This window comes from Marmota marmota, unplaced genomic scaffold, assembly GCF_001458135.2.
Source record: "Marmota marmota marmota unplaced genomic scaffold, marMar, whole genome shotgun sequence".
NCBI classification, from domain to species: Eukaryota; Metazoa; Chordata; class Mammalia; order Rodentia; family Sciuridae; genus Marmota; species Marmota marmota.
This window is the reverse complement of record NW_026000207.1, coordinates 2,632,242-2,644,608: the sequence shown is the minus strand read 5'-3', so window position 1 is coordinate 2,644,608 and position 12,367 is coordinate 2,632,242. Positions and strand designations below refer to the sequence as shown.

At 58.5% G+C, this 12,367-nt stretch overlaps 1 protein-coding gene across 1 annotated transcript in view; it reads right to left on the bottom strand.

Moving 5' to 3' along the window:
* The window catches only part of LOC107158864 (leukocyte immunoglobulin-like receptor subfamily A member 6), a gene marked incomplete at its 3' end in the record, with an annotated part of 15,084 nt that continues 2,717 nt past the window's right edge, over positions 1–12,367 (bottom strand). Inside the window, exons 4-11 of the mRNA XM_048791486.1 lie at positions 12,149–12,361; positions 8,286–8,401; positions 7,351–7,404; positions 1,849–2,032; positions 1,642–1,677; positions 1,204–1,488; positions 773–1,075; positions 1–65 (exon numbers count right to left, since the gene is read on the bottom strand). Coding sequence (XP_048647443.1) covers positions 1–65; positions 773–1,075; positions 1,204–1,488; positions 1,642–1,677; positions 1,849–2,032; positions 7,351–7,404; positions 8,286–8,401; positions 12,149–12,361 — 1,256 coding nt within the window. The remainder of the gene's footprint in view (positions 66–772; positions 1,076–1,203; positions 1,489–1,641; positions 1,678–1,848; positions 2,033–7,350; positions 7,405–8,285; positions 8,402–12,148; positions 12,362–12,367) is intronic.

Genomic DNA, 12,367 nt, shown 5'->3' with positions numbered 1-12,367 from the left:
GTTCTCCCCTGAGGACACTGTGGGACCAGGCTGCACTGAGAGGGAGGGTGTGACAGGGAGCTGTCCTAGAGAGAGGAAGGAGGGTGAGGGTGGCCCCAGCTTGTTCTGAGCTGAGACCTCCCCAGGGCCTCTCTCTGAGGACCCTGTGCTCTCTGTCTGTCTCATTGTCTCTGAATCTTCCTGTCCCTGTGTCCCCCTGTCTCTGTCCTCTCTGCCCCTCCCTGTCTCTCTCGCTCCTGAGACCCCACCTCACCCTGTCCATCACCTCCTGGGGCTCCCCAGGCTGTGCAGAGGCTGGGTCCCTTACTGCACCCCTGGGATCCTCACCTGTGACCACAATGTTAAGGGGGTCATTGGGGGCTGACCACTCAGAGGAGAGGCTGTGTCCACCATAGCATCTGAAACAACCCCTGTGTGGGCTGCTCACAGGGCCCAGCAGGAAGTCGGCCTGAGAGAGCCCAGCCTGGGGCTGCTGGGCATGGCACTCGGGGAGGTCCTGTGCCCCTTCTTGGACAGAGCAAATTGGTCATAGCCAATGTCAGTGTGACACTGAGGGCTAGGTTCTCTCCAGGGGCAGGACAGTGCCCTGCTGGGTCAGAAGGGAGGACTTCCTAGTCACTCCTGGAGGAAGAGGAGCCTGGGCTGAGGGCTGGACCCTGCCAACCCCCTGCCTCCCCCGTCCTGCCTGCAGGTCACCCTCTCACACCCTGAGTCTCTGCCCACAAGGTCGCAGCCTCACCAAATATTGGAATGAAAGATGGGAATTCCTTACCTGAGACCAGGAGGTCCAGGGGGTCACTGGGTTCTGACCACACCTGGGGTTTGCTCCTATAATAGCCATAACATGCGAATGTCCACCTGTGGCTGGGTGTCACGGAGTCCACAAAAAACTCTGCCTGGAACTGCCCACCGTGTTTTTGCTGTGAGTCCAGGGTCCAGGTGAGGTGGTGTTCTCCTTCCTTCGTCAAAATAAAGCTGTCAAATTCCTTCCATGAGCCACACTGGAGGGTCACGTTCCCTCCTGAGGTCACCACAGGGCTGGGCAGGGCTGAGAGGCTAGGTTTGCTGTAGAATCCTAGGAGAGAAGGAGGCAGGTGTTCATGGCTCCCTCCTCCCCCATTAATGGGCTGTGAGACGGACACCCTGGGAGCAGACCCCTTTCCTTAGGCAGAGCAGGGGCCGGACCCCTGAGTGTCCACTCACCTGTCACCACCAGCTCTAGGCGTTCACTGTTCTGTGAGGAGCCAGCAGGGCTCTGATAGTAGCATTGATACCCTCCTGCATCCTGCACAGTCATGGTGGGGATGGGGAACATGGCCCTGTTCCCTGGACCCTGTAAGGGTCTTCTGCATGTGGGGCTCCAGGGTTTTTCCTTAATGAGACAGTTCCACTTGGCGTCCAGCGATCCCTGACACCAGAGGGTCACTGACCTTCCACGGGGAATGACAGGGCCTGGTTCCGCCCACAGGTTGGGCTTAGGGAGGGTCCCTGCAAGAAAATGAGAGGCTGGGTCCTGACCTGTCCCTACCCCAGGTCCCACTGCCCTACCTTGTCACCACCCTCCGCCCAGGCTGCTCTCTTCTCTCCTGAGACCCCAGGGTTGAGCCTGGGCAGGACGTGGGAGGCTAGCAGGGCACTCACCTGAAGACACCCGGGGGCTCTGTTGCAGACTCAGCCCTGGAAGAGAGGTCCCCGTGAGGAGCTGGCATCTGGGTGTGGGCCTAATATGTCCCTGTGGTGCCAGCAGCCATTTGGTGCCATATGGACTTAAAACCTGTGGGTTGCCCGAGAACTGGCACTTGGGACCCTACCCACCCAGCCTGTGTCCTTCCCTTCACCAACACTGACCGAGGCAGAGGAGGACAGGCAGGGTGGACCTCATGCCGCCTGCTCTGAAGACTTCAGCGTCCAGAGAGGAGAGTGCAGGCCTGCAGGTCAGACAGCACAGAAGTGGTAAGCTGGGGCTGCTGCTGGCCCCTCGTCCCCAGAGTTGTGCACCCACCGGATGGGGACGTCCCCTCCTGTCTTGTGTCTGGTTTCCCCAGGGCAGGGCTCAAAAAATCACACCCCTTGGAGACATCTCAGCAAAGAACTGAGGTCCCCGCTGACCCTGAGGCCCTCATGACTGACCTGAATGCTGCCCAGCAGGCCAGGCCCCAGGCCCCACCTGACTCGGCCACACACAGGCTGACTCCAACCCAGGATTATGTCCTCAGAGGATCCAGGAAGGGAATGTGGGGGTCACTCCTAAACCAGGAGAAACATGCCCAGCTACTGAGAAGGTGGGTGCCAGTCTCCAGAGGTCCAGCATGGTAGAGGCCTGTGCCCTGTCCTCTGGGAGCTGGACCAGCTGAAGGAGCTCAGGGCTATTTCCCAGTGCAGCCCACCATGGCGCAGCCTGTGCAGGAGCAAACCCCTCCCTCAGCAGCCCTGGTCTATTTAAGTTGATGGTCTCTGGTGTTTTGTTGCAGTAGCGCAGAGCTGACTGACACAGCAGCTGAAAGGAGCGAGCCCTCCTCCCTGCATCAGGTCCCCGTGCTGCACGTGAAATGGTCTGTTCTGGGGTGTGGGGGAAGAGCCGTCCCATCTGCTCTGGGGTCCATGCTCCAGCCTGTCCCACCATCAACAGAGCGGCCTGGCTGAGAGCTGAGGTGGGCGTCACCACCCCTGAGCCTGGCTGTCCTTGTAGGAAAATGCTCTTCAGCCTAAACTGGATGCTCCACACTGTGCCAGGTGGGGGGGACCCTCCTGTGGGGCCTCGGGAGCTCTACCTGGCTCATCACTTCCTGTGTGTCCTGGCTGCAGGGTCCGCACAGCAGGGAGGGGACGGCTGAGGGTGAGACTGCACAGGGGAAGGAGGCCACAGGACTAGGGTGGCAGCTGAGGTGAGGGCTGCAGATGTCACCTCCTGTCCTTCACGAGGTCCTCCCTGGGCTCTGGGTCTTCAAGGCAGATGTGTGGGGTGAAGGGGGAACCAGGCCCTTAGCATGTTCTCCTGGTCCTCCATCAGGACCAGAATGGGGCAGGGGTGTGCCTGAGGTTGCTCAGCCCTCCCCCCCCAGATCCTGACAACTTACCCCACATCCCCCAGGCCAACCTCCACCTCCCCATTGTCCCCTCTAATCCATGCCCCATCCTGCCACATTGCCCATAGACCATCTCCTTTTGCAGGTCAGCAACCCTGGGCCTGAGGAGCATTAGGGTGGGCAGCCAGTTAAGAGAAGTCCAGGGTTCATGGTGTCCACCATGGTCCTCAACACCCCACAGGTCAGCCTGGGGAAGTGGACGATCACCTCTGCACCATTCACCCCATTAGCTCTCATGACCCCGTCCTGGCCCCTTTGGACCTGGGTTTGATGGAACACCAGTGACAGTTAGCACAGAGGACAGTGCCAGGGAGACCAGCTACCCATGTCCACTGAGGGAGTCAGCTTGGTGGCCATCCTGGAGGACCTGGTGTGTCTGTCACAGCACACCCCTGAGCACCTGTGCTGGTGGCTGTGTGAGGGGACCACAGTGGCCTGCAGCGTGTGTTGGCTCCTGAGTCCCCAGCCCTCAACCCCCCCAGCCACTCTCTCTATTCCAAGAGGCACCCCCAGGTCCAGGAGCAGTGGGCACCTCTGTGCAATCAGGGAGCCAGGAGGGACGTGGACGTCTAGCCCAGGTCCACCCACACTCCACGTGCTCTTTGCTGCTGCCCTGGGAAGAGGCGGAGATTCTGGCCAGAGCAGGAAGGTCGTCCACCTCCTGGGGCTGAGCACTGTTTTCCCTGCTGCCCCTCAGCCCCCACAGGTGCACCTCCTGAGAGCCAAAGAGTAGGTGGCCAGAGGTTGGGGACAGGTCCAGTGTGGGCTGCTATGATCTCAGCCTGCTCTGAAGCATCCTCCCTGCAGGAGTGGCCAGGGTGGGGAAGGGGAGGATCAGGGGCAGCAGGAGAGGGCTCAGGTGGACACATGCTGAGCAGGGGCTGCTCCTGGACCCTGCTGTTATGGGAGGACATCTGAATCTGTGAGCCCTCCTCAGCTCAGGGGCAGGAGGAGGCGTCTCAGCCTCACGTCCTGGTCCAGGAGTGGATTCTCCCTGAGTTCAGTGACTAGGACACCAACCCCAGGACTAGAGTCCAGTCTGTCTCTGACCCTTCCATGTTCAAGGACTCAGTCACCTCGGCTCCCTGCCAGCTCCACAGCTGTGGCTCTGGTGGGGTGCCCTGTGGACACTGCGTGGACATGGAATGGGCTGGACCTCTCCCACCTGGGACCCTGAGCTCCAGGGGTCTCTGTGTGAGGAGCTCTGCGAGGGTGAGTCCTGGTGAGGAACCACTCACTGCAGGTGCCCGAGGGCCAGGTCACAGGCTCATGGGAGCTGTTGGGAAAGGTCCCCTCCGGAGCTCAGGAGGAGGCCCCACCTCCTTGGAGTAGCTCCCCCAGGACACCCTGACGCTGGCGTGGACGGTGCAGGGTCAGAGCCTGTGAATTCTGATAGAAGACCAGGAACCAGCAAAAGCCCTAGAGTGACATTCCCCCGATCAAGCAAAACAAGACAAAATTGAAGCCCATTTAAAATTCTTCTTCATCAGAAAGTGCTGCAAGGTCTGGATGTCACTTGCTGCTGGCCAGTCCCTCTGACTGCACCAGGGGCACTCTTAGCTCAGCCCCCTGTCAGGTAGAGACCCTCGGGCAATGCCTGGTCCCCAGGGGTCTCTGTGTCCAGCACTGGAGCTTCCCTGCTCACCAGGTGACCAGCCCACCCTGGAGACCCCAGAACGTGAACACCTCAGACTTTTGCAGATCTGGCTGAGGCCAAGGAGGTTTCCAGGCAGGTCTCAGAGGAGAGTGGGAGCATCAGTGTCCAGTGTCCCTTTCCTTTGCTACCAGAGGACCCAGTGCAGAGGATCCCAGGTCACCTGCATTGTCCCCACACCTCCTACCTGGGAGATACCCTCTTGTTTTGCTAAAACCACAATCTGCGACTGGGAGGATCCTCATGTGTCCCTACATCAGGTGGCTTAGATGGAGCACTTGTGGGACAACCACACAGAGGTGACCATGTGGACTCTGCCCTCCCAGGGCTCTGCCTGTCCCTAGTGTTGGCCGTGGCAGGTCACCGTGGGCTCCTCAGGGCATGACCTCAGCTTCCCAGGGCTCCCTCCTCCAGCCTGGGCTCTGGAGGCCCAATGTCTTCAGGGGGGACTTTCCACCATGTCCTCTGCTGCCACCCCTTCCAGGGCACAGCAGGGACAGGAGGTGGGTGAATTGGGGCCACATTGGGGCCAGGATGCAGGAGCTGAGCAATGAGCAGGATGTGGTCACAGGACCTTCACACCCTGCAGGGTTGCTGCCTCCTCCCCACAGCAAGGTGACCAGCTCCTCACCCCAGCAAGGGCCGGGGGTGGGCAGCTGCAGATGAGACCTGGGTGCAACCCCAGCCCTGCAAGGCCCCGCTCCACCTCCTGCTGCCTGCCCCTGTGTGCACACTGCAGGCTCCACGTGGCCACTTACGTCCAAGGAGACATTTCAGTATGTCTCAGCACCTCTCTTGGTCTGTGGGATCAATGGATTCCCTGCCACAGCCCAAGGTGACGAGGGTGCTCCTATGGAGCATGAACGGGTCCCTGGGTGCTCTGTGCTCCTGCTCCTGTCGTGTCCCACAAGGTGTCCAGGTCAGCAGAGGTGGGGGTCCTTGACCTGCTTTGCATCCTGGGCGTTCACTGTCACAGGTCCTTCCCTTTCCCATAATCTGGGAGCACGTCCCTGTTCAAGTGACTCTGCCTTCTTGACCTTCATGTCCTCTCATTCCTTTGATATCTTTTGTTTGTTTGTTCTGATTTCTTTGTGGCCCTGAAGGTGGACCCAGGCCCTAGGGGTGCTCTGCAGGCCTGTCCCATGAGCTAAGTCCTGTCCAGTCCTTTTTAGTTTTTATGTTGAGTCATGAGGTTCCTCAGTTCCCCAGGTGGCCTTCAACTTGCCATCCTCCTGCCTTGGCCTCCAGAGTCACTGGAGTTAACGTCCTGGGCCCCTGTGCTGGGCTGGTCTCTGTAATACCTTTTAAGGATTCACTGTTTCCATCCATCTCCTCCGTCTCCTACTATAATTGAAATGAGTAAAACATCCTCTTCTAACTCACAGCACTTTTCAGGTTTTGATGCTGAATTGCTGTGTCATCTTTGAGAGAGACTCAGGTGCATCTAGAGCTCAGAGACCATGGTACCTATTTGTCTGCATCAGCCCTGAACAATTTCTCTCTGTATCACAGGTGCTTCATGGTGGTGCGTTTCCCTGTTTCTCTCTGGAGATGCTGCGGAAGTCGAACTCTGCTCAGTGCTGAGGGCTCCCTAAGCCTGGAGGGATGAGCCCTCTGCAGAAGGCCATGGGCGCAGACACGGTCCTGGGTGGGGCCCTAGTGACAGGGGTGGAGGGCACTACACCTCCCACCAAACCTGCTGCTCCTGGTGCCCAGTGGCTGACTCCTCCCACAGTCCATTATCTCAGAGGAGGACGTGGACAGCACAGAGAGGGAGACGCTCCCCCTTCAAAGCCCTGTGGGGCCTAGTGAGGCTTTGGGCTCCTGAGGTCCCAGCTACTCAGAGGCTCAGGAGCCCAGGGACGTCTTGAGTCCAGGAGGCCAGTGTGGGCAGCACAAGAGTCCTGCCTCAACAACAAGCCAACCCTCAGCAGATACAGTGTGAAGAGCAGAGACCAGCTGCTGTCCCACTGGGTGGGGCTGGGTGACGGCTCCCCGTGTCGAGGTCCTGGTGTCCACCCCCTTCCTGACAAAGACACGCCTCGAGTACCAAGGGGAACCTGAAGGCCCTGTGAGCTGTGGTCCCCAAGGCACGCGCTGACCTCCAGAAGTCCTGCGTCCTGCAGAACCACACTGGGAAGCCTGTGTGTCATCTCCTGTGTCCCCACCTCAGCCCTGGGGACTGTAGTGCACACAGCGTGTCGTGCAGTTGAGATTTGCAGAGGGTGGATCTGTAGTGCTCTCACCGTGAGAAGGAACGAGGGAGAACGGTAGCTGTGGGGCAGCTGGGTGTGTCCATGGGGTCAGTGTGGAGCTCATGTCACAGTGTAGTCATATCCCAACACGACAAATTGTGTGCCCCAAATATGAGAGATATTTATGTGTCATTAACTATAAGTAAGTCCCCAGGAGTCTTCACCATGACCTTGGTGTCTCCCAGAGTGGACAGGCCTCAGCGTGGGTTGCTCCTTCACTTTCTCCATGGACGGTTACATTAAGGAGGGCTGGGGAGGGGCAGTGGGGAGGCCTGGACCCCACCCAGCACCAGAAGAGGAGCATGAGCCAGGTCAGGCATCTCTGGGGGTTGAGAGAAGCTGCGTGAGGTCTCACACCGTGGCCATTGCTCACCCCCTTCTCGTCCTGGGCTGAGATCGGCATCATCCCCTAGAGGGGGCAGAGGTAGGACGGGGGCAGCTGCTGGGTCTGGCAAGGCCTCCTGTCTCCCCTCTAGGGTTTCCTGGTCCCCAGTGTTGGCCCGTGTCCCCCCTTCCTCCTCATGGCCCTGTGCTGTGGGAGGACCTGGCAGGTGGTGGGCAGAGCCTTCAGCTGTCCACACTGGGGAGAGGACTCAGAAGGAAACGGTGCCCGGACCCTTTCTCCCTCCTGGGTCCTAAGATCTCGTCTGGACCAGGGGTTTGGTCTCTGGTCCTGTGTCCTTGAAGATGAGGGGCTGAGTCTATTTTCTAATCTTCTGTTCAATGTTCATCACTTCAAATATATGAGGGTTTGAAAATGACCACTTCACAGCCGTCGTCCTGAAGGGAAGCGTTCACAGCCCTTCACATTAGAAAGGAAGCAATGTGGAAAATGTCATTTTCATTCTTTGGTACAAAATTATAGAGAAAATGTGTCTCCTTCCTTGGGAGGAAATCCTGGGCCACCTTCAGGGCAGCCAGCAGGGCACTGGGTGGACAGGAGGCTGCAGTGGGCCTGGGACCATCACAGAGGCTGAGGGCCAGGTGGGGGCTGCAGGGGGAAGGTCCGCAGCAGGAGCCCAGGCCCTGTGGGCAGAGCTGTGTGCTGCAGGGGACCAGCCTGGGTCAGAGGTTTTCTCTGAGAATCCCAATGAGGAGAACAGGATTTTCAAGGTGGTGTCCTCCTCAGGTGTGAGGCCCTCTCTGTCCTGCACCATCTCTGAGCAGCACTGCAGAGGGGCTCCTGTGGAGTCCCCAGGCCGACCTCACCCAGGACGTGCCTGCAGCTGGCTGTCCCCTTCCTCAGGGCGTCTCACCTCCTGTGCTCAGACTCTCCAAGGTCCTGCTCACGTGGGCAGCAGGCCCACCCCTTCCTGAGTTTCCACCTTGGCAGCTGATGGGGGCACCAGGACCCGCCAGCCACGCCCCCTGGATGAGGTCCCACAGTGTCACCTGGATGGTGTGGCCTGTGGGCAGGACAGAGGGTCCCTGAGGGCTGGACAGGTCACACTGGCCCTTTAAACCCAGCTGGGTGTTGGTCCTTCTGCACCCTGAGAGGGAATTTCCTACTGCTCCTCTCTCTGGGCTCTGGCTGGTGGCCGATGGCCCAGAATCAGGAGCTGCTAAGAACAAGGAGGGCCGAGGAAGGAGCACTTTGGGGTGGGGACCCCCTCTGCCCTGCTCGTGCAGGTGACCTCGCCTCCTTCTCAGGAGATGCTGTGTGGCCTGGCTGACCTCACGCCCCCCTGAGGCTGGGCAGCCATGGCCTCTGCTCATCCTGAGCAGGACGGAGCCCTCAGTGTTGGAGAGGTTGGGCCTCTAGTTTTGCACTGCAGCTCAGGGGAGGGAGAATGGGGTCTGCAGACCCTGCTCTCCAGATGCTCTCTGGTTAGCTCAGCCCCAGCTGCACCCTCTAGGTGGAGATCTCAGCCATCACCACCTGTCAGTGCCAAGTCTGTGCATCCCCCTGGGGACACCAGGCCGTGGCCAGCAGGAACACTAGGGAGCTCATTACCGATAGCCGTTGCAGTGGTACTGATGACTGTGACCCCCTCACTTTGTATTCTGCCCCCGCTCCCGTTGTCTGTTCTATGATAAAGGAGAGGGCGGCCTCAGCCTCAGAGCACCTTTTCCGGGAGCTGGGAATCTACAGTGAGCAAGACTCCAAAAGTCCCTTCAAGTAGGGGCGCAAATGTGAAAAGCAGAGGAATTCGCAAAGAGATAGATTTTTTTTTTTTTTTTTTTTACAGATTCAGGTGGACAATGGAAAGGATCTGCTTGGAGATCTGAAATATCAGCAGCATGTTTAAAAACAGGAGGGAATACCAGGGGCCCAGACCACGGAACCGCTTTTCTCAGGAAGAAGTATTGATTGATTGATTTGTTCGCTGATGAACAAGGGAAGAACTTACTCACGTTAGAAAATACCCAAAGAAAATCCTCAACACAGGAGCAGAGTCTGGCATTAACGCACACAGGTGGCACATCTGTGTCCCGATGTTCTGGGGACGAGGAAGTGCAGGCACAGCGCGAGAGAAGCTGTCTGTCCACAGAGGTGCGTCATGTGAGCCACCTGGACCTGTCCACGGGCTGCTATGTGTGACTGTATTGCCCTAATAAAAGCCCAGAGAGTATCCATGCACCAAGCAGGGGTCGCGAGAAGCGCCTGCCCACAGTGCAGCCCTGCATCACAGAACATGGCTGGGACCTGGCGCGTGGTGGGACAGGACAGGAGGAAGCAGAGGAGGGGCCCGGGAAGAGGGGACCAGGTGTCCTCAACACTAGGGCAGTTCTTCTTGCCCCTGGGGACCCTCTGCTAGAGACACCAGAATTTGATCTAGAGCAGGAATAGGAATTAAAACACCCACAGCGAACCCACCACGTGTACGTCACAAGACACTAACTAACAAAAAGTAAACCACTATAAGTAAACCACAGAAAGACCAGTAGAGGGGAGGGAACAGGAGGGAGGAGGAGAGGGGAAGGGGAAGTACTGGGGGCTGACTTGGAGCAAATTATATCCCATGCTTTTATAATCACGCCAGATGAATTCTACCGTCATGTACAACAAAGGAACCAACAAAACTTTTAAACTGCTCTGATTGGCTTTGTGTGGGAGAAGGGCCCGGGGAGGACTGCGGAGGCAGGAGAAGGAGGCTGGGGAGAGAAGACGGGCTGGATAGGGGGTGCAGGTAGGAGTGGAGACCACAGGGCTCAGCAAGGACAGGGGCTTTGAATCCCAGGCCAGGGGAGGGGTGGGTTTCGGATTTTAAATAGAATGTTCGCAGCTGGACCTATAATCCTGTGTTGGTGGGTTGTGTGAAGGGCACGTGCTTCTTGCCCCCGTGCCCGGCTCCTTGAGCTGCAGGTGAGGTGGTCAAGTGGGCAGGTCAAGTGTGGGGCGCACCCACACCTGCAACGATGTCCCCACAGGAGAATTCTGGGTCTGCGCTCCCTTCACGGAACCTTGGCCCAGATCTAAGCAGCACCCAGGCGCCAGTGCTGAGTGTCCTCCGGGCCCTGGATTCATGGTGCCTGGGCCGCCTGCCTCCTCCTCTCCACACTCAGCCTGGCCTCTCCCTTGTGAATTGGCCACACATTCCCAGGGTGGCTTGAACCCCACGTGCACTTTCTCTTTCCTTTCCCTATTTCACATCCTGAAAACCAAGTCTGTGGCTGAATCTGGGGAGGAGGAGGAGAATTAATTGAGGGGAATGTGTGGGGCTGTCCAGGACAGCAGCAGAACTCTGTCCAGTCCAGAGTGGATTCAGGTTCACGTCTTCCCAGCTGGGCTGCCCTCCCCAGGTCACAGGCTGGGGTTCACAGAAACTGGGTCAGAAGCCCTCTTCACCATGACCACAGGGACTGGTTAGTATCCAGAGTAGACTGCAGTCCCCAGGAAGGTCAGCCAGACACCTCCCCTCCTAAAGGACCCAAGAAGTTCAGAGATGGCGACCTTTGGACAATAGGGACAGGATGTTGCCTTTGATGGACAGGAGACAGCCCCAGATTTGGAGAGATTTAGCCAAAGGTGTCACCCCAAGAGATCTGAGACCACTCAACTTGCAGCAATCACCCTCAGTGGTCCCCAAACCCTGTCTACAAATTGAGAGGCCCCTGTACCCTACTTTTCAAGGTGGGGCCCTGGTAGCAGGAGCTCTGGAATGACCCTCCAGAGCCCGAGACTTCAACACCAAGGAGGGGAGGCAGCTGGCTACCCTCCCTGCCCGGTTGGCCTGCTCCCTACACAGGCCCTGCACACAGTTCCCCCTGCACACAGTGCCCCCTGCACACAGGTGCGCCCTCCACACAGGTGCGCCCTCCACACAGGTGCCCCCTCCACACAGGTGCGCCCTCCACACAGGTATGCCCTCCACACAGGTGCGCCCTCCACACAGGTATGCCCTCCACACAGGTATGCCCTCCACACAGGTATGCCCTCCACACAGATGCGCCCTCCACACAGGTACCCCTCCACACAGGTATGCCCTCCACACAGGTATGCCCTCCACACAGGTGCGCCCTCCACACAGTGCCCCCTCCACACAGGTATGCCCTCCACACAGTGCCCCCTCCACACAGGTGCACCCTCCACACAGTGCCCCCTCCACACAGTGTCCCCTCCACACAGGTATGCCCTCCACACAGGTGCCCCCTCCACACAGGTACGCCCTTCACACAGTGCCCCCTCCACACAGGTGCGCCCCCCATGACTTCAGGGGGTCAGGCCCCTCCACAGTTGGAAGAACACACTGTGCCACAGACCTCCCAGGTGAGTGACGCGTGTACGAGGAAGCATACAAACAGGTACGTGTAACACACGTGTATGCGTGTTCAGCATCGATTAATAAGATCACAGGTCTGTGCGCTGTAAGCACAGAGGTGTGTGCACACAGACCAGGCAGGTAGGGGAGGAGGGCCATCTGTGTTCTCAGTCGGGCACTGAGAAGGCCACACTTGGAGGTGACATTCAAGCTGATCCCCAAATAGCAGCCGCAGCCAAGCAGCTGTGAAAACCCTTCTGTCTGCTGGAGCCTCTGGCTGGTTCTGTCACCATCTGCCCAGTTTCTGAATCTCTGCTGTCACTGTCTCCCAACCTCCTTCAAATGGGCTCAGGAACCCTGGTTCCTCTCACCCCATCCAGCCACCAGGACTACACCTAGGGACATGGGTCCCACCTGAGTCATTCACGGGAAAGGCTAAGGTTTCCTCACCTGAGACCAGGAGCTCCAGGGGGTCACTGGGTCCTGACCACACCTGGGGTTTGCTCCTGTAATAGCCGTAGCATGTGAATGTCCACCTGTGGCTGGGGGTCACGGGGCCCACAGGGAACAGGGCCTGGACCTGCCCACTGGGGTGTCGCTGTGAGTCCAGGGTCCAGGTGAGGTGGTGTCCTCCTTCCTTAGTGAGAACAAACCTGCCATATCCCTGCC